General features: G+C 36.7%; 1 protein-coding gene across 2 annotated transcripts in view; it reads right to left on the reverse strand.

Annotated features, from left to right (window-relative positions):
• The window catches only part of LOC140160528 (uncharacterized), a 48,935-nt gene extending 28,250 nt beyond the window's left edge, over window positions 1-20,685 (reverse strand). For both annotated transcript variants that reach the window (XM_072183767.1, XM_072183766.1), the window contains exons 1-2: window positions 20,452-20,685; window positions 18,854-19,386 (exon numbers count right to left, since the gene is read on the reverse strand). In XM_072183767.1, the coding sequence (XP_072039868.1) occupies window positions 18,854-19,338 (485 nt within the window). In that variant the 5' untranslated portion in view covers window positions 19,339-19,386; window positions 20,452-20,685. The remainder of the gene's footprint in view (window positions 1-18,853; window positions 19,387-20,451) is intronic.
• Between the last annotated feature and the right edge of the window lie 7,058 nt (window positions 20,686-27,743).

Consider the following 27,743-nt stretch of genomic DNA (forward strand, 5'->3'; position numbering starts at 1 on the left):
CCGATTCCCGTTCGTCTCTCTATGCGTTGTGGCCGCTAATAATCCTGCAGGCGTTTTATATTCAATCGTTCAACGTCCGACAAATGACCGGCGAATCCGTCGCATGTGGCACCAACAGGGACGTCCACCCTATCAGAAGAGTGGGGGAGGAGAGGGTGTTTGAGAGGGGTTTTGACCCCTTAGAGGCAGTGACGTAGCAAGCACTTTTTCAGAGGGTGAACAAAGTGGGGAAAGACAACTTTTAAGGGAGTAAATTTTGACGAAAATGGTCAAATATTGGCTAATAAGTACAAAAGGGCTACAAATCTAATATATCAGGGCAACCAGCGTCTGGGGGCAATAGAGGTGAGAAACCTTTGGACAATGACAATGAAGGCCCAATTGAAGCCATTTGTCATTTTTTGGATCAATTTTAGCACTATTATTGGGTACTATTTTAGTTTGAAACAGCCGCAATTTGGTGAAACGAAAGCCTAATTGAAGCCATTGAAAAGTGTTCACCATTATTGTATAATATAAGCAATTTTGTTTTAAAAATAACAGATATAAGACTTCAGACTCGTAATTTCAGGTAAAGCATGCATGGATTGATATGTTAAAGTCAGGAATAGACCTATAAGTCAGTCTTAAATACTGACTTTGGTGACAAAATATCACGGGCCCTGCATATGGACTGGCCGGCAGTAATTTTCACAGGCTTTTGGGCCAAGGAACCACATTTAAGCACTGTCTATAATAATCACAGGCCTATACTTAGGCTTACTAGTACTACTATCCTGGGCCTACTCAATAACGTATACAATTTAACCTTTTCCATGTTTTCTCTTCTTTTTTCTTTCTTGTCAATCACTAAAACTGGTAGGAATTTGATATTGCGTCCTCTACCCTTCAGAAAGTGCCCCTCCCTCTCTCTTCAATACTACTTACATGCATAGGCCTACTACTAAATTACGTGCAATTTAACTTTTTCTCTTCTCTTCTCTCTTCAATTTTTCTCACTTTCTTTTTCTTTTTTCTCTCCTTTCCCCTTTTTTCTACTTGTCAGTCACTAAAGTACTGGGGGAAATATGAGATTGCGTCACACACCCTTCAGAAAGTCCCCCCCATGATCGATGCACATGTTCGCCATAGGCCTACATCCGGCACAAGCGCCTGCGAAACCTTGCAAACACCTGCGGTATATAAACGAAAGAATAACGAACAAACCCAGGGTATTATACAGAACAGTACGAACACACATCGGACAACTTCCGAACATGTGTATTCAGCACACTCCGTTTCAAGTTTTGTGCATGCACAAAACTTGAAACGTATTATCGACGGACTAAACAAACATCACCTAACACGAAACGCATTTGGCGGATAATAACAGGACATATGAAGAACATAAAACGAACATTGACGAACACTAACGGATTTGCTAAAATACCATCCGTTTCTTATACGGAAGACCGATCCGGTGTAGTGTGACACTAAGACGGTCTGGGTCAACGTACATCACCGAATGCAAAAATATGCTATCCGGTGGTGAAGGCCTCACAGGAACGTATTTGCAACGAACACGGGCCGAGTGCAAAAAACAAAGAACGAACATGAACGAAAGGAGAGCGAACAAACTCCGGCAATATGCAGCACCATACGAACGCACATCGGATAAATACCGAACATGTGTATTCGGTACCAGAGGATGATTTAAGCACTTCCCAGCAAGTCTTGCGGTTAGCACAGCTGTGTGAGTGAACATGACACCACTGCCCGCCCACTGCATACACACGTGCATGGTTAAATTTGAATTTGGACAGATATATTTACAATAAAAACACCTTCTAAAGGTTGGTCGATTTCACATTTTATGTTATCTACAGAAGGTGTGGATTATCCTTCATGCATACATCACTTTAGATCCGAAATCGACCAACTAATAATGACACACGGGCAATTCTAAAACAACATCTTTTGCACAGAGTTCAATGGGAATTGAAAAGTAAAGTGGCAGTTGAAACTCTAGTGATAACACTTTTACAGTGCATGATGGGGCTTCCTTAAATCATCCTCTGATTCGGTACACTCCGTTTCAAGTTTTGTGCATGCACAAACTTGCCGACGGACTTAACGAACATCACCTAACACGAAACGCATTTGGCGGATGATAGCAGGACATAAAAAGAACATAAAACGATCATTGACGAACAACAACGGATTTACCAAAATACCATCCGTTTCTTGTACGGAAGACCTATTCGGTGTAGTGTGACAGACCTATTACTACTCATTTTGATACAACATGTATAATGGGTTGTCCTCGTTAATAATATTGTATACCATGTCCACCGGGTTTTGATCGAATTTCTTATCTGTATAACGTTTGATCAAAATGCTATCAATATTATCCTCATTTTCCCTCTTTTGTCACCTGCTATATAGTGAAGCAACTACAACAATGCCATAAGCGATGAGCATGACACGACACTATAGGATTTTATCACATTTTGAAATTCATGTCAATATGGATTGATTCATGTAGTTAGTTGTCAATACAAAGAAATTGTGATTTAAACGATTACAATGGTTCTTTGTTTTCTTCTTTAGCAGTGCCATTCATTCGTTCGTTCGTTCGTTCGTTCATTCATTCATTCATTCATTCATTCATTTATTTATTCATTTTCTCTCATCACATAACAATAATAGTATACTTAAAATCATGGTACCAATTATAATGTGAGAGTGAGGGAATCACAGGGAAGGCCTGAAAGTGTGTGATCCCTTGTTTGGTTAATTCATCGTTGGAACCAAAAGGTTCCAAATAATTTATGTTAGGTACAGCAAGCAATATCTTAATGTCGAAGAAATCTTCTTCGTTTGTGTCTCAAAAACAACAAAAGCAACAACCAAAGTATTATTGATTTAATTTCTTGATAAATTAAAAAAGGTATTGTCTTAATAATGAAACTTCATAGAACCCCAAATTAAATCTTTTTGGCATGGCTTTATTAGGGTAATAAAGAATCATTCAATTTTTCCATTAAAATAGAGTGTCTTCAATCTAGATTTATCGATGTAGTTTAATTTGGATTAAATACCCTAGTGTGGCTGGTATTGTATATTTATCGGTGTAGTTTAATTTGGATTAAATACCCTCGTGTGGCTGGTATTGTCCTATATTCTTTATATGCCCACCTTCGATTAACCTGGTTGTAGAACGTAATTGACTCCTAGGGAAATCTCTACACATGAAAAACGAGAAAGGGTTCATTCCATTTTTTTTGTATAAAATATCAAATAAATCGCTATTCTCCGTGGGCTATTGACCAAATTACGTGTCAAATTGTTGCCTGGATGGTGAAGATTTAATTTTCAAGTAAGTTCAGTAGATTTTTAATCAATTCAACTTAGAGGCAGATTTGTTTCACAGTTGTTGGAGAAAATAAATTTAATACACTATATAGATGGGAGATATAGAGCATGTATTTTGAGACAATGAGACTATATGGTTTCTATATTTTATTCTCAATTAGATAATATCAAGTTAACTTAAAGGTGGCTGTCCCGATTGGCACGTCATTCCACTTTGTAATTCCATCAAAATTAAGATTTCGGCATCTGAATAAAGCTTATCATTTTCTCAGTTGCTTATACTTTAGCCCCAGCAAAATGGTAGGCTTTAGATATGCTTCCTTTAGATAATATAAAAGGGTGGTCTTGTGATACACGTGTTTGCTTCTAATATTATATTCAAACACTATAAAGCATTGTAATGAGTAATGAGTTTGGGTGATATGCCTTTTTGTAAGGTAAATAGAAAACATCATATGAAAAACCAGACTACCCACCTTTAAAGGGGTATATGGTAAGATCAAATATTCAGGCTATGACCATACTTAACCGTATTCCAACCGTATTCAAAGGCCTAACAGTGAGTTGAAGTTTAGATTTCCTACATTATTCACCGCCGAAGCATGCAAAATGAACATTCCACGACATGATCCCGACGAAGACGGATGCTAAGCTGAACGTATAAAAGATTTATACAAATACAAGGTAGCTGTCTCACCATAACATGCAATAATGATAGCCTCCCTTTTAAAGCAATAATATGTGATTTGCTTACAGCGACGCCTTCAGTTTTTCTTGAATTTCTACTTTTTGCACGATTGTAATACACAATGATATATTAAAATACCCTGTAAAAGACTCAGCCTGAAGTGCTTTAATTCCAGTAACATTTATGAGTTTTTCACCATTCCCCCACAGAGATCCACAGTTATTCGTTATTAAGTAGTTTTCTTTCATTTTACCTCATTATTTTGATTTAAAAATAAATGATCAGCAAACAGCCATGACAGTTGTTACTAATAATATATATTATGTAATCATTTTTGGCAAAGAATAACAAAATTGAAATACGACCAAAACATACATTATGGCTTTATTAAAGTGACATAAATATAATCATTTCCCTTTGGCGGAAAATAGTTCAGTGGTTGCTAAGCAGCCATTCTAAAATGATATATTTCCCTAGTCAGCATCAGAAATGGTGAAAGTCGAGAAAAACAGAACAATAGAGTATAATGAAAATGTCAGTTATTACTTTGTGCTTTTCATGCAACTGAAATAAATTTAAAACAAATCTATTGAAAGATTTCAATGATACATTCCGTTCTGCGAATAATGTTTTTGATTTTATTTGTTTGAGTTTGATAACTCTGAATACTACGCAAGGACAAAGGCGCATAAATGACATACTGTTTGTGGTTTGGAATTACACCACTATGCCAGATTCTATTTACTCAAAAACTAAATTTCAACAAAATCATTTGCTATCTACTGCTGATAGCACACTACTTCATCTGCTATCTACTGCTGATAGCACACTACTTCATCTGCTATCTACTGCTGATAGCACACTATTTCATTTGCTATCTACTGCTGATAGCACACTACTTCATCTGCTATCTACTTCTGATAGCACACTACTTCATCTGCTATCTACTGCTGATAGCACACTACTTCATTTCTATCTACTGCTGATACCACAGTGCTTCATCTGCTATCTACTGCTGATACTCCACTACTTAATCTGCTATCTGCTGCTGATAGCACATTACTTCATCTGCTATCTACTGCTGATACTCTACTACTTCATCTGTTATCTACTACTGATAGTACAGTACTTCATCTGGTATCTACTGCTGATAGCTCATTACTTCATCTGGTATCTACTGCTGGTAGCACACTACTTCATCTGCTATCTACTGCTGATACTCCACAACTTTATCTACCATATTGCTATTCACTACTTCATCTGCTATCTCCTGCTGATGCTCCACTTCTTCATCTTTATTGGCTGCTACTCCAATACTTTATCTATAATACATATATACTGCTGATAGCACACTGCTATCTACAGCTGATAGCACACTACGTCATCTGCTATCTACTTCTGATAGCACATTACTTCATCTACTATCTATTGCTGATAGCACATTACTTCATCTGCCATCTATTGCTAATACTCCACTACTTAATACTGCTGCTCTTTACCGATTCATCTACTGTTGGTTTTAACGTTACGACTCAAAGTGCCGCTGTTTATACTCCATCATTCCATTACCCGAAGTTTCTAGTTAGCTGATATTCATTTACTGTAATCGTTATCTACCACTGCACCGCAGCGAAAAATGCAATCTACAACTGTTGACATTGCATTTATTATATAAAAAAATCACCCATAAAAATCTATCTAAGACGATGTTTTCTCCTAAAGCTAAACCTATATGTCATATTTTTTATAGGTTTTTACCCTACCTACATAACCTGCCCAAGAATACATAAATATTTCAGATTTATCTCTGTGACAGATTGCCTTTGAGAGGAAGAGTCATGTTATACATAGACGAATATTAAAACAAATAGTTCCTGGGTGGTACTCCCAGCGGATATACATTGAAGTACATTGACGCTAACTAAGTAGCTCCTGTGTACTTTACAATATTCAATGGATTTCGCTGCCTTTATAGGTTTACCATCGTACAACAGGTGTTACAAAGTTCCAATTCTTAAAAATATAATGTCTATCTCAAGAACCACTGATCTAATTCTTGACCTTTTTTGTACTCATACGAATGCATTTATCAAGAAAATGTCAATATAAAATTAACTCAATTATGGACAGTTTAGGAGAAAAATGTTGGATCTTGGACGGTACTCGTCCTCCATGACAGAAAGGGTTAAGCTGAAAGTGTACACAAGTCGTTCGCGATGTGAAACTAAAATCTAACCAATGAAGTGAAACGTTCTTGTGTACTTTAACTAACGATCCTTCTAATTGGTCAAAAATCGGTGCTTGTCCCAAGCGACTGGAGTATAAATAGAGCTTATGTGGTTGGATCGTTTGAGTGATAACTGACATGCCTAAATGAAGCTGAAATTTTGCCTATAGGTGAGGCTTTTGTAAGACATTTGCATTAAATTAGACATGCAATGCAGTGCGTGTATGGAAGAAGAATTATCACTTCGTGAAATGTCAACCTGCTCGTAGAAGCAATCTACGGGAAGAGAGAGGTTTTGCTTGTTTTGTAGTTGATCAATTCTGTTTTACTTCTAGAAAGTCAATTAGGTCGTTGTTCAAAAATATCTTGAGAATACATCACACCACCTTGCGCAGCGGATGGAGACAAGTTTTCTGCTTTGACTGACTCGGTGTGCTGGTCTAACTTTTCCTTATTAATGTTGTTGTTGATGTTGTTGTTGTTTATGTTAATGGTGTTGTTTGTTTTTGCTGTTGTTTATGGTGTTATTGTTGATGGTGGTATTGTTTGTTGTTGATTTTGTTGGTATTGTTGTTGTTGTTGTTGTTGTTGTTATTGCTGCAGTTGTTGCTGTTGTTGTCTGGTTTTGATATAATTGGTTATTTGAGATCAAAGGAATATGCATTATTCTTCTAGGATCGGTAATCCTTTTTTCTCATTCATAAAACCATATCTTACATACGTATGATGAATTATCAACATTTTTGCATATAATTTACAGGGTGTCCCAGAATGATTTATACCGTATTTGAACAAAATATCAAAAATATATAGTCAACAGTGTATCTAATTTTAATAAGTGCAATACAATGACACATATGTCTCCTACTTATTCTGTGACTTTCATGGAAATAGCTTTATTCGTTTTGGCGTGACATTGCTATTACTGAAAATGGCCAAAAACTGCATGTGTGTAATTTACAGCGCAAAGGCTTCATAACACATGGATCCTTTATCGCCACACTGTGGAATATATTGGAGAAATTCTACATTCTTTTGTAGGAAATACACTATTACATTATTACAGAGGATATAACTTCCTCAAGGATCCTTCGCAGTAAATATTAATCTTCTCCATTACGTAGCTGTGGGTTTGCCAATATACTGTGGACATAAATACACGCTGTGACACTAAGGACGAACCTTCTCTATACTTTTATGAAAAAGCTATCTCTGCCGGTATTTCAAATGATGAAACTCACACAATGTGCCGCCAAAGAAAGAACAGTTTAAGGTCACTCAAGCGTAACAAATCGATCATAAATAATTGATAGATATCGACTATTTAGTAGAAGTAAGAACAGTACACAACAAATATACTGCATAACATTTTCCAAATAACTTTGTGCTGAACGGTTAGTAATTTTACAGGTTTTAAAAATATGTAGTTTTGTCAAAACTTGTAATTCGCCATTTTTACGCAATATCCTGTAACTTCTATTAGAATCGTCCAATTTCTAAAATCTAAAATTTCTAAGAAAGCTAACTATATGTAAATTCTAGCATTTAAAACAATACTACCAATAGTAATGCCCTTTATACCTAAAGAAATACAACTTTCCCGGTAGAAATCATTCTGGGACACCCTGTATAAGTAATGAAGTTGTATAAAGGTAAGAAAAACCAGTCCACAGCACGCTGACGCCGCGGGGACTCGAACGACGATACCTTCTCGATTATGATTCGAAGTTTTAGACCGCTACGCCACCATGCCTCGTGTGAATGAAGTTGTACGAAAATAGTAAACAGTGGAACATTAAATGACACTTTGCTTCCTGGTAATAATCATCAATAAACATCAATAACTTCATAAATAGCATAACTTTGTAAGCAGTTCTTGACCTTTTCGTGGAAGGCTGACAAACATTAATAGGCGAGGTGAAGTCATGGAGAAAATCAGGAAAAACAGCCGCTTGTTTGCTTTGTAGATGGGTTGCATGGTAATAATAAAAGCTTTTACCATCGAAAGCCATCGATGTTGCGATTAGATACTGCAATACACAGTGCTAAACTAATAACTGTAAACCGTGGGATGAGGCCTTATGAGAGTTTAAGTGCACATGATTCTAACATGGTCTAATTGTTTAAAAGGCTTTCTTAAATAAAGGAATAATGCTTACTGACCGTGTATTTCGAGTATTTCAATATGTGTCGTACTTTCTGACACTGACACAGTAACTGACACAGATTTACATATAGATTCGAATCTTTTAATTAAAATCGACTTGTTTTCCCTGGTGATTTGTGGACTGATATATCGCATATAAAAGGCGCCAATTTAATTTTAATTCAATAACCACATTGCCTATATATTCATATTATTCGGCGTATTCGCCAAGATCAGCACATCATTTTGATCGAAATTTTATTAAACTTTATAACACTGTAAGCACTAAACAGCTGCCACATACTTCTCTCCATTTTGCGAACAAACTAGACACATTTTAGGCATGTAAGTGAAATCTGGAATATCCAAATATAAAAATATGTTTCAGATTCTATAATCTATATAATGCAAATTATCCTTCGATTGGTCACATTTTGTGCTAGCAAGTAAGCAACATGCAAATGCTACTAGTCTAATTATAGGTGTCTTGTTTTGCTCTAGTCATATCTGACGTCAGGGGAGTGCTTATACTGAGCAGTTTGAAGTGAAAGGCAATTAGATTCATAATGACTTCAATCAGAAGCGTCTCATTGTCTCATACACATTATAAGATTATTATATTAATTTTCCGCCTCTGTAGAAAACATACATTCCTATTTAATACAAGTATATTAAATCATTATCGGGAAACGCATCTTCCCTTTCTTCAATACAATTTTTATTTAGGTGATGGCATCTAGAGCAAGGAAAGTCTACTCTGTTGTATGTTGATAAACTTGATAACAAGGTAGACTTACCAGTTACTGGGTATGCTCACAAAATAACTCACCAAATGCTGCATATCTGAAATTAATATTATCAATCAAGTTAAATCCCATGGATATTACTGTCTTTCTTACAGAGCCCACAATTGGTTAATTTCATGGTATAATCATCCCATCAACCAATCAAAATAGAGCTTTTAGATCTCTTCGCAATTGTATAAGCTTAATCCCCTTCAGCCCTATCTCAGATTTGTTAAATGCACGGTATACCCCCTTCTACAACCAATCAGATTAATTCTTAGAGGTCGGTAATTCGGACGGTATTACTCGTGGGAAAAGAGTTGTTGGAAGAGATTTCGTTAGATTAATGTGTTTTGGAAAATACTCCCTGAAGTTGGAAAGGAGAGTTAGTAACTCTTGACCTTCTACTTGTTGTGTTGTTGTAAATAGTTTTAAATAGTGTTGTTCCTTTGATAAAACTATTGAGTTAACTTGAAATGCTCCTGGGCCAAGAATTTACTGCTGTTATTGTCCCGTTGTAACCAATACGAAACTCGGAGATCTGAAACTGGCTGCGAAGGTTTATTATGGTATGTCTAAGTCGTGTGCTTCTTAGCTGCAAGCCTCAGCGCTGCTATTAGTTATAGAATGATTGCGGTCACAGTGGTCAACGAAAATCTACAAAGTGTGCATGCATTGTGGGTTTGGGATAAATTATACAAATCACTTGTAAATTCAGAGACATACACATAAAACCAAGACATAAATTCACACACCAAGTATTGCGTGTACATCCAGCAATATTGCAAACGAATCAATAAAGACTTACTCTTTACAATATTGTTTCAAGAGTAGATACCGACGAAAGATATTTATTTGACACATTGTCAGAGTGTTCACAGCTGCACAAAAAGCAAAACAAATTCACCTAAATATCGAATCTGTTTGGTGCAAGACGAATATCTTACTCTGCTGCTGCAATCAATTATATTTTAACTCGGGAACAAATACGGTTTTTAAATCTAATTTGGTAGTGATGACATGACCAAGTCTTAATCAACGGCGAAGCAAATAAAACACGATTTATTTTACAATTTTTTACAGTGTATAATTAAGCCTGTAGATATTAGCTAAGCTTTTCGTAGTAGTGATCGTTACATGTAGTTGCACGGACGTGACCATTCATAAAAAAATAGGTTACTTCAGCATCGGCATGTATACTTAAGGTTAATAGCATTTTGGCATAATTTGGCTTGCAGCATTGACTTCTTGTTATCGCATGCGTGTCATCAAACATGGATGAACTGTGAGTTATTTTTGTTGGGATGGAAAGGAAGGAAAATCTGCCTTGATATCAAACTGAACAATAATGTATAGACTTCAATGGGCTTTAGAGGATCATCTCAAAAATAAGTAAATCAAAATTGTGAAGATGAATATGATGATGATGATGAATATGCTTCAAGAACACTTTTTAAATAGGAAAACGTGTCAAAGTAAGACATAAAACGATTTGATAGATTTAAACTAAGTCTTAAATTTTAAAAGATTGATCCAGTATCCAGTATTATATCCATCATCATTATCATATTCATCATCATTATCATCTATTTTCAAAAAATACATTTAAATTTATATTTTTTATCTTTTATAATTTGCTTCGAATCTGAAATGAGAATTTCCAGGAATTCATTGCAAGGACTGTGTGCAAGGACATACTACAGGTTATATCTTAATAACTAACAATCGCTTGTCAAGTGTGAAAACTGTGGGCGTCATTTCAACGGCAAAGGATAAATCTTGGGTAAAATGCGAATTATTAATTTGAAGCTTTCAATACAGTAGCGGTACTACGGGGTGGGGTGGGGGATCAGGGGGCATTTTCCCCGCCCCAAAATATATTTCATCTCCCCAGTTTGCCCTCCACTTTTAATACGGCACAAAAACCATGCTCCCCTCTCCCGAAAAAAATCCTATAGATCCTCCACTGTCAATGCAGTCTTTACGCAGCAAATACAATTGTTGACATAAAGTGTTTTGTGAAACCATTTATTTTACCTTGAGATTGTCTTATTGCTTATATCTCAAACATGGTTGATTGTATTTATTTGGGATCTGGTTCTCCACAGAACAAACAACCATATTATTTGTTTTAGATTCAGTACACTTAAGTTTGCATGTTTGTTATGTTGTAATGCTTTTAGTGCTTATTCGAATGAATCTATGTTATGTTAATTTATAGATGCATATATTTTAGATAGAAAATGCGATCAAATAATGAAATAACGTACAGAAAAGAGAGCTCCTTTGAGCAACTATTCGTATACAGTGCGACTGCTTTCTTTGCTGAGTGTTTATTAGAAGTATGATATTCCCTATATTATATTTCTTGGGTTTTTTTTTTTAAATCAAAAGATACACTGAAAGGTATTGGTATTGGCTCTATGTAACTATATAAATATGATTAACTATTTATTTGATTTGAAGAGATTGTGTGTTGTGTGTGACGATATCCAGTGACTGGAAAATCTACCTTGTTATCAAATTTGAACAACAAGGTAGACTTTCTCTGTCTCCGGATGCCCTCACAAAATAATTGCAATGAATGACGATGATAACAATGTCGTTGGTGTAAAAGGTTGGGTGTGTGAGTTTTGTGAGGATATCCAGTGATGGAAAACCTATACCTTGTTATCAGATTTGAAGGTAGACTTTCCTGTCTTTGGATACCCTCACAAAATAATTGTATTGAATATAATGATGACGATGATAACAATTAGCCTGTCGTTGGTGTAAAAGATTGTGTGTGTGAGTTTAGTGAGGGTATCTAGTGACTACAAAACCTATACCTTGTTATCAAATTTGAACAACAAGGTAGACTTTTCTGTCTTTGGATGCCCTCACAAAATAATTGTATTGAATATAGCCTAATGATGACGATAATAACAATTAGCCTTTCGTTGGTGTAAAAGATTGTGTGTGAGTTTTGCGAATATATCCAGTGACTGGGAAATCTACCTTGTTATCAAACTGAACAACGAGGTAGACTTTCCTGTATCTGGATGCCCTCGCAAAATGTTGTGATGAATATGATGACGATGATAACAATTAGCCTATCCTCGTTGGTGATAAAGGTTGCGAATTAGTTTTGTGAGGATATCCAGTGACTACAAAATCGACCTTGTTATTAAGCTGAACAACAAGGTAGACTTGTCTCTGGATGCCCTCACAAAATAATTACGTTGGTGATAAATGTCGTGGGTTCGTTTTGTAATGATAGCCTATCCAGTGACCAGAAAGTCTTTTGTTATCAAGTTGGGCAACAAGGTAGACTTTCCTGACTCTGAAAATCCTCTCAAAATGACTTGATTTGTTCAATTTCGAAATTAAAATATTTTATTATTTCTTTTTGAGTTTATCAGTTACCTGCATTTTGATCAAAAACATCATGGACTCAAAAAGAATATTGACAATTAAGCCTAGTGTTATAGTCAAAATACTTAAATTTATGTGCCTGTTCAGAGATTTAATCATATTCTTGGTATATATTTTTCCTAGTCTGCATTTTACGAGTAATACCCATGATGAAAACGATGTGAAGCAAAGAAATGCATTTATCGCTGGTAATATCACTACATCACATATAAAGGAGTGGTGATTTCTCGTAAACCATCATGTATGAACGCCATTATTATTACCACAGCATCCAACCCGCATCCCATCAATAACGTTGCTTAGCAACAAGCATCCGACAATCACCACTAATGTAATAAGTCAAATGCACCATTGACTTCGCTGTTTGTTCTTCTATTCTCAGGAATATACGCATTTTGCTACATTTGTTACGAATAAAAGCGACTTTAAAGGGAATGTAATACATTTTGTTTAAGGAAAGTGGGAAAATTCAGGATTTTCCAAAATTAGTGCAAAATGGATTGACCTTGTTTAGGAAATAAGCTCTCCATATAATACAGTTTGATTTATTTTGAATGTGATATAATCATTTTAAACCAGATAATATATATCACAAACTCCTTTTTGTGTGTGTGTGTGCAAAAATGTTTATTTAAATATTTGTAATTTTCTTGAATCGGGATAAGATGTTAAATGCTATCTTCAGTAGATAGTAGATAAAACAATGTACTCATTATTTTGATGCTGCAGGACTTCATCAGATTTCATGAGAGCCAGAGGCACGTGTCAGCTCAATTAAAAAACATACAAAAACAAAAGTAAAATAATAAGCCCAATCGGCATTGGAAGTTTGCAATGCATTGTGGGACAGTTTTTGCAGTTTTAGGACACTTTGTCCTTTGACCTATCAGGAAAATTGCTGTAATTATTAATAATTTATTTATTATTGTCATAATGTTATCATTAAAAATATTTAAATAATTAATTCATTTAATAATAATGTTTTTTAAGTTTGTTTTTATTCTAGTAACACGTTTTAAATTATATTTTGTACGCACAAAACCCGAATTTTTCTGAATTTTCCAGATAGGTCAAAGGGCAAAGTGTCCTAAAAAAACCGGAAGTTACAATAGCGATTTGGCTTATTGTATTATATCCTGCATGAAAATCATCTTGACATTGTTATTGTTTTTTCTCGTTGATTTTCCATATTTCTTAAAGATATTGGTCTAATCTTATTGGTATTTTTATAGTCCAATTTGAGTAACTATGAAAGAGTAGAAAAACAGGTTTACTTTCGGTCAAAATAGAATAGCTTTTGATTGAATCTATTAAACTTGAGTACACTCTTTAAAATTAAATGGAATTTGATATTGGCAAGGTTTTAGTTAAAGTATTCTGTTTCGGAATACTTGATATCCATGCATGCATATTGTTCTGATACTTAAATTACCTACATAAGCCTAAGTAAGATGCCTTATTTACCGACACGAGTACAGTATGCTTTACTTAATTTGGTCTCTGTTCCACTCTCTCTTTCGCCCTTCCATCTTTTCTCTCTCATTCAATCTCGTCGCTCCTCCCCTCTCCCTCTTTCTCGCCTTCTTCCCTCCCTCCCTCCCCTCTGAGTACCACTTCATTTCTTTCTCATTTATCTTATTTCTTATTTATTTTTCACTCTTCTCTATCCTCTCATTGCCTTTCCTTTTTCCGTTTTCTGCCCTTTGCATAGATTTCAATTTTGTTTCCATCCTTTGAAATCAATATTTTGTGAAATACATTTGACATTTTCCTGTAAAATATCACGAAACGTCTTTATAAACAAACTGATCGAAGCGTTTTACTGTTGTTTTTATCAATAGACACTAGGCCATTCCAGTTAAAATCCATACATCCCATATGGGTGTAGATTTCAAATGCAGCCATTCAGGTATCCCTGTTTTAAATTCACGCTCCCTGTGTGGGAGATGGAAGTCATGTCGTCCATATAGGGGTGTACGGATTTCGACTGGAATCGTCCATTTCTCAAGAAACGGGAGCGTACTTTGAATCTCAGTAGAATATAATACTTAAATACTTATAATACTTAAATACTCTTAAAAGAGCACAAAAAATATTATTTTATCATCAAATCTACGTTGAATGAATTTAAAACAATGATAGGTTGAAAGTCGCTCCATTGAAATGGGCAGGAATAGGTGAGTATTATCAGTGGCGTAGATTTTGTCATGGGGGATTGGGTTGGAAAAAAATCTTGAAGTATAGTGAATCCAGCACCTTTTGGCGACAGAGTAAGTTTATGGTACAAATGCGCGTGAAGGTAAGTATGATTCGGTGGTGGTAAAATCCTGAAACTCCGTACAATTTCTACTTTTTTACTCTCTCTACGAGCGTGTCGACTGCAGACGACAAGTTTCTTTTTTTTTAATTCAAAAATTTCTTAACTGTATATTTTATGACCAAATTTGGAATCAGCATGAAAAATTAATTAAAATGAGTATAAACAAACCTAGTATTGGTTCGGTTGATCTTAAGATAGCTATTGATATTTGGATGAAATATCTCAAAACTTGGATTTTTTTATGTTGAAGGCTAGCACACAGAGCATTAACGATTTGAAGGGGGGCCACAGGTTGATTTAGGGACTCGCCCTACGCCTTCCACGACCCTACTACTTCACACAAACTGTGGTACACAATTATACATCCTTATGTTCAATTTTAAAAAGTACATAAAATATTAATCAAGCTAGTAATATTTTCATAATATTTGCAATTAGGTTGATGAAAACCATATAACCCCATGATATATGCTTTAGTGCCTCAGTAATAGCCGGATGAATAATACGATGATGAGATAAGTCTTGTTATTTCTGGTAGACATCTCAGGATCGACTGAATTAATTCGAGCGAGCACGGCTTACTTCTAAAGCATGCTCTGTCTTGACACGACATCGCCTATAATTAGGAGGATGATGATTAATTTATCAATATAAATGCAGGCATGAATGAATACTATAGTCAATTTGGGCTGTAAACCCATATTTTTCTGGAAAATATTAATATCTATAATTAAATATACAGCAGTATTTGTTGTCAAGGGTAGACGAGGTATTGTTGGTCGAAGCAACCTAAAAATCGATTTTCATTATCTAGATCAATATATTATTGAAAATTAAAACACCTTGATGTTTTGCAAAAGTTCATTCTACAAATCGTATACTCTGCAAACTTGCTTATTTTATTGTTGTTAATTAGTTATGTACGTTTTAAAAAAGTGTTGTTGTTTCAGCCCTCTTCACAACGTAACTCAAGAACCACAGCACCTATAAAAGTATATCTGTGATATTTTAATTCTTCTACGCGCTCGCTATGAATTGAGCAATGCATGTTTTGCCAAAGCTCACTACCATTCGTAAGATGCTGTGAACTCAAATCACAACAGTTTAAAATAATGAATAACCTTAATACTAAATTGATTTTTCCTTTCTATTTTTGAGAGTATACCGTCCCAGAGACTGGAAAGTTAACCTTGTTATTTGACTTATAACTGGGCGGATTTTCCTGACTTTGTGATATTTATCATCAAAATAAATCATTGTCGTCATCATTGTCATCGTCATCACTAAACAGGATAGACGAACCATATCCGGGGGTGCCGGGCAGGAACCCCTCCCCTCCCCCAATATTTGACAAAGGGGTGGTTCAAACCACATCAACACCTGAGTTTCTGACCAAATTAACCTCATATTTAGCCATTTTAGCCTAAAAAGTGCCCATTTTTGTGCTATTCGCGTGAATTTGCTCCACTGCTGCACCAACATTTATGCGTGTTTCTCGCGCATTTGTACCATAAACTTATGTCACCAAAAGGTGCTGGATTTCACTACACTCCAAGAATTTGTTTTCTTGTTTCCATCCCATTCCCAATTAGAAATCTACGCCACCGAGACGAACATTTACGCTTATTTCGGATAACATTTGTACTATTTTAAATACTGAAAAAATACACAACCACCGTGTTCCTTGCTAATAATATACCGTATGGTGGTTCATCATTATGCATACGAGGAATCAGGCCTTAATCGCTTCCACTTAATTAAGCAATTAGTACCCATTTAACCATGAAACAATGCAATTAGAACCGAATGGATTGAAAGTCGAAATCATGCTTGCCAATTAATAGCTTCCGTTACCTTTTCATACATTATTTTTGACTGAGCAAATTTGGGAAATATTTTTCTTCTATATGCCTACACATCCTTATGGATGTTACAAAAAGTAATCCACAAACCATATATGGAATGAACTGATTGATATTATGAAATTTAAGAATTTCAGGATTATACTCGTTAGTCCATAGATAAGCAACCAGAAGTTGCATTTTGACGAGATTCTATAGCATAATGGTTTTAACATTGAAATCCGTCTACAGGCATACTTAAATATATGCCTCTAAATGAGTGGTTACTTTTTGATGAAAGAAACGAAAGACAGCTACCCTCCACAAAAACATTCTTTGGAGTTTGAGCAACTATATTACTAATACAGGTGGTTGTACAAACATGTATTATTGTAAGACCAATCTATTATAATGTTTTTGTGGAGGGGTCTACCTTTCGTCTCTTTCTTCGACAAAACATTCAGGCATATGCTTGTTGACGGAATTCTACGGTATTTCATGTTTTCATCTGCTGTCGTATTTAGTATCACAAATCAATTAAATGTCCACACCCACTATTCGAAAGATAGGTCAAAAGCGATAAACATCAGCTGGAATTATGAATTGTGACATTATTTTTTTCGACGGGAACTATTCTATTTTTAAAGGGTACGGGGCATTTATAGCATTTATATAGCTTAACGACCCACAACCAACGACCTACAAAAACTAATCATAAAGCATTTCATGATTACGTTAGCTTGCTTCATGGATTGCTACTATCATAATAAGCGCTCAAAAATCACGATGCATCATCAGTCAAGGCCACATATCGATTTGACCATTTTTAGATTTGATATTCTGACGCATTGTGTATGGAATTTTTAATAACTGACTGAATAATATCGTGTGGTACATTATGATTTTCAGTATAAATTATGCGCATACCATGTAGATAAATGTAAATTTCGTGATTTCATTTTAGATAATTTATACTTTACCAGTATATATGTTGATTAAAACAAGCCACAATCGACACATTTCAAAAAATGTATAATAATTATTATAGAATCTATAAATAAGACGGCAACGTTAATATGCATACCGTGGAAACTAGTGTTTGACACATTTCAGGAAAATAATAATCTCCAGGAACTATAAATAATACTGCTTTACATATACATGTATGTATATACAGCGGAAACTAGTGCTTACTAATACACTTATGTTGTATTATATTGCATTGAGTGTGCTATCTACTGAAGATAGCGCTATATGATGCCGTCGATAAATCTCGCCTAAAGTAGATCAGTTTCCGATGTAAAGAGCTTAGAACATAATACAGTGACTCGATATAACATCCTTAAGGTTGTCACCAAGGGCCGGTCGTACCCAGAACTTATTTGGGGCTGATTGAAGGGGGTGGGGTGGAGAGATTTTGACATTTTTGATGCAAAACAGGTGGATCGTTCATGCAATTGTGCACAGAATTATAGTCTCTCGTTTATCAATACTTCATTGTGGGAGTAAAACTGTATAATTCCTCAATGTGGTGTTGATTGACAAAAGGCTAATTCTGTGAGACAAATGGTATTTTTGTGTGTCTAGTGGTATTCTTGTTGGGTAATAAAGATTATCTTATTTACCCAGAAGTACACATACTGGTTTTCTTTCCTGACTTTTTCTGGATTGGTATGCGCACCCTCACATTCCCCTGGTTACGATCCTGTTTATCGTAGTATGGTGTATTTATAATTGGGTAAACGAACCGAATGAGAGAATTCCGTCCTTCGGAGGGGACGTTAAGCCGTATGGTGTATTCGAATTGGGTAAATGAACCGAATGAGAGAATTCCGTCCTTCGGAGGGGACGTTACGCCGTCGGTCCATGTACATAAGAGCCATACATGCAGCTCGCTGTCAGTTTTAAGAAGAGTAGGATGTTAACCAATGACTGTTCCCAACCCGTCCCGATTTTCAAATGGACCCCAATGAAAATAAGTTTCACAGGAGGCTTTCTTGGGTTATATAATTCAGGATTGTCGAACCCGAACAAATTAACTCAAAAACAATCATAGTTATATAAATGCATGCACTTACTGTGGTGTATTTTGAATCAGGTATATAAGACATTGCAAATTGCCTTCTGCAGCCGCGTAATGCAAAGCGGTCGCTCCTTTAATATCCCTGGTAGAGATATCCATTTCTCTCTGTTCTACCAGCCAAGTCAAAAGTTGTAAATTCCCAAATCTTGCTGTGAGATGAAGTAAATTCACTCCATTACAATCACATGCAATTAAAGGACATCCTTTATCGAGTAAGTACTCCAAACATCCGCGATGACCAAGAGCAGCAGCGTCGTGGGTAGCCAATGCCCCGTTTTCGGCAGGTAAATTTACAGGAAACTTTGCCGTTTCTACTAAGTATTTCAGAATTTCTAAATTTCCATTTCTTGCGGCCATATGAACACATGTTGCTCCGAGAGGATCCCGGGTAGCAGTGGTAACTTTTCCACTGGATAGGAGAAGTTTGACGGAGTCCAGGTCTCCTTGTCGTACTGCTTGTAACACAACATCACTGGCCATCTTGGGGTGCAGAGAAGATCTTATAGGACGTCCGAGCACTGGTGGACACTAAACAGAGAAAAACGATAAACTTAAAATACAAACACAGTAAATGTATTCCTACTCGTTTAATTTTTTTTATCCGAGTAGTAATTCTAGATTTCAGAAGTAGAAATAGCAAAATAATTAAGTTCGTTAGATATCTTATTTAATATGCAGCTTCAAAACACACCAGAAGTTAGTGAAACCATTTATGTAACAATCATAAACTGCAAGCATACAGATTTATAGGTATTGTGACATTTCCAATAGCTTCGGAAACAAATTTTAAAAGCGAGCAGAAGCATATTTGCAGAGACGTGCAAGAATTTCAGTTAAAATCCCCCCCCCCCCATATATCAGTCTACCACACATGGAGTGTGACTTTCAAATGGGGGTTATCTGAATGGGTGACTCCATTTAAAATATACACCACCTGTGTGGGAGATTAAGGTAATATCTTCCATAGGGGTGTATGGAATTCAACTGCAATAGCCAATTGTTATCAATTGTATTTTACTCATTGGTAACATTTATTCGCGAGTTATATGGTAAAGGCTTAAACGCAAAGATAATATTTTTGAAGATAGACAAGTCATCATGTGATATGGGAGGACGATGGAAGTATCTCTACGGGACATTCAAATTCCAAGTACTCCGCCCAATGATGATCCCACCCTGCCACCACCTCCCTTTAACTAAAACCACCGCACCTATTATAGTGTAAGGTTAAAACATATCACATCTCTCTGGAGAGACGCTCTTTTTGGATAAGCTATAAATATGCCTATTTGGCTGTCATTTTCCATAGCATGATATCCATATACACATCAGAAAGCTAATCAATCTAGCTTGCAGTGTTATGTTAATGCCACAGGATTAAAACCATAATATTATTGGTAGTAAGCAAATATAAACCACACCAACATGCGAAATTTTATACCATAGCTAATAAATCGTGAAGTATGATTTTATAGTTAACTCGTGTCGTGCAATATACATGACCAAAATCTCAGATAAAGTGTTTTACAGATTTTTACATGATTTTGTCAGATAGAATACATAGTGCCTACCATGTAATAATGGTTTTCTTACCTTTTATCGTTCACTCAGCCTGCTTCACAATACCACGCAAAAATATACCATTGACAAACCACTTTCAATTTTCATCTCCCAGAGATGCGAGGTGTTGCATTGTGGTGTGGCCGGCGGCGGCAACTCAGCGTTTCTAGATCATAGTTTTCGTAATCCCATAAAATAATGTTTCACTATTCTGTGATGAACATCATTTAAATGAATACGATATCAATTTGCAAAGGTGACGTAAGATGTAACTAGCTCACCAGTATCATCTGCATCTGGGAGAAAATTAAAATAGAAAATTTATTCATATCATAGTATTGGAAAATGACATCTGCAATCAAGCTGACAGTGTAGTGAATTTTATAGAGGGCGGTATACCTCATAAAACATTTGCAAACAGATGGGCTTTCAGGTTCTCACCACAATCAAGGTAAAATTCTTGATTGTGAAGTCAAAGTGGTCTTAAATTTTCCTTTTACGTTATTGAATTCCCCTTCAATCTCCACGATTGCAATGACACCAACAAAAACATTAATGATGCTAACTAATTAACAACAAGAACCGAGCCATCGAACACTCTTATGATACGATCATTTGCAAAACAACTATTTTTGTGAGGATATCCAGAAACAGGAAAGTTTACCTTCTCGCCAAGCTTGATAACAATGCAGATTTCCCTGACTTTGATTATCCTAAAAATATTGCGCTAATTGTGCATATAATTTTATCAAAGTCAATGAAGCCTCCATTGCTATCAAGCTTGGCGAGAAGGTAAAACTTTCCTGTCTCTAGATACCCTCAAAAATTGTTTTGCAGATTATCAAGAGTGTTCGATGGAAGTTTTTGTTGTTATTAGTGCATGTTATAATATAATATAACACATCATTTATTGAGCGCTATATCAAAAATTACCACAGCGCTGTACAATAGCAAATAACATGGTTAAAAACACAATAATATAGAATTATACAGCAAAAATAAATATCACTTACATGTACAACAATAATTATTAAAAAGCAACACGATAAATCATCAATAGACCATAATAACATGATTAAAATACAATTTTAAAAACCCCAAAGCAAATATAATGATAAAATAAATGTAGGCAAATACCAAGGATGCATATAAGGAACAAAACATTATTGAGATGGAAAAAGGTGAGTTTTAACAATTTCTTGAAAATATTGACTGAGGGTGAAAGGCGGATATGGAGGGGGAGCAAGTTCCAAAGGCGTGGGGCAGCAACATTGAAGGCGTGGTCCCCTATTGACAGTCGAGTACGAGAAACTTGAAGTTGAAAATTACTACTGGAGCGCACATTTTCCCTGCTTGGTTTGTACTGAATGAGTAATGAGGACAGGTAACCAGGTGTGAGATTGTTGATACCTTTGAAGGTCAAAAGCAGCACTTTGAAGATAACCCTCTCATTAACAGGCAACCAATGTAATTCTCTCCGCAGGGGTGCTGAGGACTGAAGTCTATTGCATCTAAAAATGACTCGAGCTGCCCTGTTTTGCAGTACTTGCAGCTTTTTTTTCTGTCCTTAGCTGAAATTCCAAACAACAGCGAGTTCGCATAACCAGGCGGGATAGGATAAGCGAACGAACCAGGTGGTGGCAGCTTTCAACCGTGATATATCTCCTGATTCTATAGATGTTCCTCAAATGAAAGTTAACTGTTTTAACAACAGATTTCACATGGTCCTTCATAGACATAGTTTGGTCAAATACTACACCCAAATTTTTGTTATTGTTATTGTTATCATTGTTGTTGTTGTTGTCAGTGTTGTTGCTATTGTCATATTGCTATTGTCATAGTGGCAGTGTTGGTTTTGAGGATAGTTACTAAACAAAATAATTCTACACATGGTGTGAGGGAAAATCGGGCAAACTACCAAGGTAGGCCTACTCACTACGGGCGGTAACGGGCCGATCAATCGATACAAATCGTTGAGCCAAAAACGACGTCGCTCTTGCTATAGTTGAACAAATCTTGATAGTCCTAAGGATCGCGAATCCGAAAAAAGGGTTAGAGGGTTATGTTTAGGGTCACGGTACTACATAGTGAACTTTCTGACTTGCGACCCTTAGGACTAGCGACCCTTGTGACTAGCGAACCATAAAACTTGCGAACCTTAAGACTTGCACACCTTAGGACTTGCGAACCTTACGACTTGCGAACATTAGGACTTGCGCACCTTAGGACTTGCGCACCTTAGGACTTGCGAACTTTAGGACTTGTGCACCTTAGGACTTGCGAACCTTTGGACTTGCAAACCTTAGGACTTGCGAACCTTGGAGGACTTGAGAACCTTACGACTTGCGAACATTAGGACTTGTGAACCTTAGGATTTGTGAACCTTAGGACTTGCGAACCTTAAAACTTAGGACTAGCGAACCTTAGGACTTGCGAACCTTAAGACTTGCACACCTTAGGACTTGCGCACCTTAGGACTTGCGCACCTTATAGGACTTGCGACCTTGAGGACTTGCAAACCTTAGGACTTGCGAACCTTAGGACTTGCGAACCTTAGGACTTGCGCACCTTAGGACTTGCGCACCTTAGGATTTGCGCACCTTAGGACTTGCGAACCTTAGGACTTGCAAACCTTAGGAATTGCGAACCTTAGGACTTGCGAACCTTAAGACTTGCAAACCTTAGGACTTGCGCACCTTAGGACTTGCGAACTTTAGGACTTGCGAATCTTACGACTAGCGAACCTTAGGACTTGCGAACCTTAAGACTTGCACACCTTAGGACTTGCGAACCTTGGAGGACTTGCGACCCTTAGGATTTGCGCACCGTGGGACTTGCGAACCGTAGAACTTGCAAACCTTAGGACTTGCAGAACCTTAGGACTTGCAAACCTTAGGAATTGTGAACCTTAGGACTTGCAGAACCTTAGGACTTGCGCAGCTTAGGACTTGTGCACCTTAGGACTTGCGAACCTTAGGACTTGCGAACCTTAGGACTTGCAAACCTTAGGACTTGCGAACCTTAGGACTTGCGAACATTAGGACTTGTGAACCTTAGGATTTGTGAACCTTAGGACTTGCGAACCTTAAAACTTAGGACTAGCGAACCTTAGGACTTGCGAACCTTAAGACTTGCACACCTTAGGACTTGCGCACCTTAGGACTTGCGCACCTTATAGGACTTGCGACCTTGAGGACTTGCAAACCTTAGGACTTGCGAACCTTAGGACTTGCGAACCTTAGGACTTGCGCACCTTAGGACTTGCGCACCTTAGGATTTGCGCACCTTAGGACTTGCGAACCTTAGGACTTGCAAACCTTAGGAATTGCGAACCTTAGGACTTGCGAACCTTAGGACTTGCGAACCTTAGGACTTGCGCACCTTAGGACTTGCGAACTTTAGGACTTGCGAATCTTACGACTAGCGAACCTTAGGACTTGCGAACCTTAAGACTTGCACACCTTAGGACTTGCGAACCTTGGAGGACTTGCGAACCTTAGGATTTGCGCACCTTAGGACTTGCGAACCTTAGAACTTGCAAACCTTAGGACTTGCGAACCTTAGGACTTGCAAACCCTAGGACTTGCGAACCTTAGGACTTGCGAACCTTAGGACTTGCGCAGCTTAGGACTTGTGCACCCTAGGACTTGCGAACCTTAGGACTTGCGAACCTTAGGACTTGCAAACCTTAGGACTTGCGAACCTTAGGACTTGCGAACCTTAGGATTTGCGAACCTTAGGACTTGCGCACCTTAAGACTTGCGCACCTTAGGATTTGCGCACCTTAGGACTTGCGAACCTTAGAACTTGCGCACCTTAAGACTTGCACACCTTAGGACTAGCGAGCCTTAAGACTTACACACCTTAGGACTAGCGAACCTTAAGACTTGCACACCTTAGGACTAGCGAACCTTAAGACTTGCACACCTTGGGACCTGTGAATCTTAGGACTAGCGAACCTTAGGACTAGCGCACCTTAGGACTTGCGAACCTTGGGACCTGCGAACCTTAGGACTTGCGCACCTTAGGACTAGCCCATTCGCAATGGTTAAAATGATTGGAATGAGTTTAGTTTAGAATATTTATGTGAAGATATCTTGAGCCAGAGAATTAGTGACAAGTTAAACAGGAACGTAACCTATTATGTTTCTGATGGGTACCCGGGGATTGAATTGATGATGGGATGGTGATCAATAGTGGTGGATGTGTTTGTTGCAATGGTGATGTTGATAATGGTGATGATGATTATAGTGGAGGTGCAGTGGTGAGAGGTGAGCAGTTTTTTGTTATTTTTTGCTATATAGGACATCCAGGGTTACAAGGGCTACTTTGTAGCAACAAGGGTAGACTTTCCCGTTGCTGGATATCCTCACAAAACTGAATTGAAAGTGATGACAACAACGATAACGATGATTTTATAGGTATACTCATAGTGGAGGTAGTGCGGGAGGTATAACGATGAAGAAAATAGTAGAGATGAAGATGATAATTACTAGTGGAGGTGGTTGTGATGATGATAAGGAAAGGTGATATAATTGAAGACCGAATTAAAAAGACTAGTTTGCGTCTGACATCAGGGCAAAGGCGTCATACGCAAACTAGTCTTTTTAATTCGGTCTTAAGGTGATAATGACAGTGGAGTTGATGGTAATAGTGGAGGTGATTTGTAGATGTTGGTGTTGATGAAGGTGATAGTGGAGGCGACGGCGTAGATAATAACGGAGAATAGTTATAATATATGCCTACTACACCAGGCACAAAAAGGAAGTCGTCAGTTATAGTCATCCTTGCTGTTCAACAACCTGATAATTTTGGATTATTCTGAAATATACATTTTGTTAATTGGACTTTGCTTTCTCATTTCACACCCTGTTCGTCAAAATCGAGCAAGAATTGACCCAGATAAGCGCCTTCAAACCCTCAAACCCCAAAATTTTAACGATTCATCTGTGCCTGTTACATTGTGGTGCTTGTGTACAATACAACGATGCGTTCCCATTGGAAATCGTTGAAATTGTGACTTTTGATTTTAGGGTTTAACGGTTTGGAGGGTATATCTTGATCACTTCTTGCTCGATTTTCACGAACAGGGTGTCAAATGAGAAAGCAGAATTCAATTAACAAAATGTATATTTCAGAATAATCTAAAATTATCAGGTTTTTGAACATCAGGGATAACTATAACTGACGAGTTTCTGTTTGTGCTTGGTATATATATTACACACATTGACCAATGGAAAAAAGACCACATCAGTACGAAAAAGTTATGATTTATCATAATTTAAAATATTTTTTATTGCATTGGACCAAACCATTGGTCCTGTAACTTAATTAACATAAAAACAATATGTATTGTGTTATAAAACACAAATGCGTCTTTTTAAAAGAAAACAATGCCAACAAACGAAGCATCACAAAATTAATCATTTGACAATACGAATAAAATGAACAATATCTCTGCATATTATAAATGCGTGCACATCTCTATCATATAAATGATTAAATATGTTAAAACATCGAACACATACAAAATGCGATGGCTTGTAAGTCACTTATCACTATTTTCCGGGACTTACGAGCTGCTAATTTGGAAAAGTTAAGTAGTACTGTTTGGAGCTGATAAACAAGCCTTTCTGTATGTATGTATTCGACCTTTAACCCCTTTGAAACTTCAAATTGGTTATATGAAGGTGTGCAAAATCAGACCTGACGTCATGATCACCTCATACGGACGAACCTGACTATAAACCGTCCTTATCATATAATGGTGCGCTCAATGCGATTCGCCGAGAGCGGGTAGCGATCAAAGCAATACACAGGGATGCGGACGGTTTATAGTTGGGACTGTTCGTCAGTATAAAGCGATTACAATGACTTATGTTTTGTTCAACATGATGAGGTGTAAATTCGCCTTGCATGTAGAACAGTTGTACTCTTGATTTATGTTTCGATGTATTTTGTATTCGTTTATCTGTATTATAGAAAATATAGGCCTACTCCATTTTTGTCAAACACCACCCGCGTGAAAAGAAAAGAGAGAACGCCAAAAGCAAGAGTCTGGACAACATACCCATATGGTAAAAGCCCTGATTATTGTAATGAATGACTGTGTATAGTCATCAATACAAAATATGATCGCTCCAGTATGTTATTTCCCTGAAAGACATCAATTGACAAGTTTACTGCACCCACTATCAAAAATTCATATCACTTGCAGCTATTTATACTGCTAAGCTACAAAGAATATTAACTTATATTTCAACTTATTTCAAAGAATTACAATATTTTCTTGCAATATTGTATATGATTGTGAATCAGTATATAGGTGCCCATTGGGTATACAAAATATAATTAACAGTATTTAGAACTAAATCTATGGTTATCCCTAAACTGCAGAATCTGAACGCTTCACAGGGAGGGCGCTCTCTAAAATCCGGCTGACATTATTTGAGCAGTCGTCTCAGACGGTATATGTCGATACATCCTTCCACTGACTGAAAAGCCAACGTATGTATCCTTATCAGACTGAAAAGTTCATCTGAAATATTGAACGATTTATCGAAAAAAGTAGACAGGTTATTCACAAACGACCTTTTCAAACTCGTAAGTTGACTTTTTTAATCTCTGGAATTATAGAGTTGGGGACATCAAATCGACACTATCGCCAGTATTGACATGAGCTGGCAAGAACGGATACGTATTTCTTATTCGATATCTAACTTGGAATGGTATTTCAAAACGCAATAAAAACATGTAGAAATGAATAAATGTGTACAATCAATAGCCTATGATTTGGTTTTCAACATGAAAGAAGGGAAAATAAATTAGCCCAGTGTCAAACCACTGTTGGTCCGAAGACACATCTCAAAATAATTCTTTATCCTGATTTATAGTAAGAAATCACCATTGGCAACATTTATATCCATACTGGAATATGCTTTAAACGGCTGCTACATTAAACGATTACGTCCAGCTTGAATACACTCTCGCAAAATAAAGGTAATGTCCCTTAAATCAGAGTAATGTCCTTTGTATCAGCTTACCTTGAAAGAGTGATTTTTGCTCTTTTTGGAGTGATTTGTACTTTCCTCACTCTTTTGGAGAGTGAGTTTTTCACTCTTATACATTCATAGAATATAAGTTAACATCGCTGGGCAGGGAAAATTTCCCATCAAAATTAACTTCCTGCCCAAAAGATTGGTATGAGGGATAACTGTATTTTGGAGCGGCAGGTCAGCTGAAGTGTTTGACTCTCAAAAGAGTTAAATCTCTACCACAGAGTACAGTGTAAATTTTCACTCCTTTTAGATTTATATTCACTTCAA

Source organism: Amphiura filiformis, chromosome 9 (assembly GCF_039555335.1).
Source record: "Amphiura filiformis chromosome 9, Afil_fr2py, whole genome shotgun sequence".
In the NCBI taxonomy this organism is placed as follows: Eukaryota; Metazoa; Echinodermata; class Ophiuroidea; order Amphilepidida; family Amphiuridae; genus Amphiura; species Amphiura filiformis.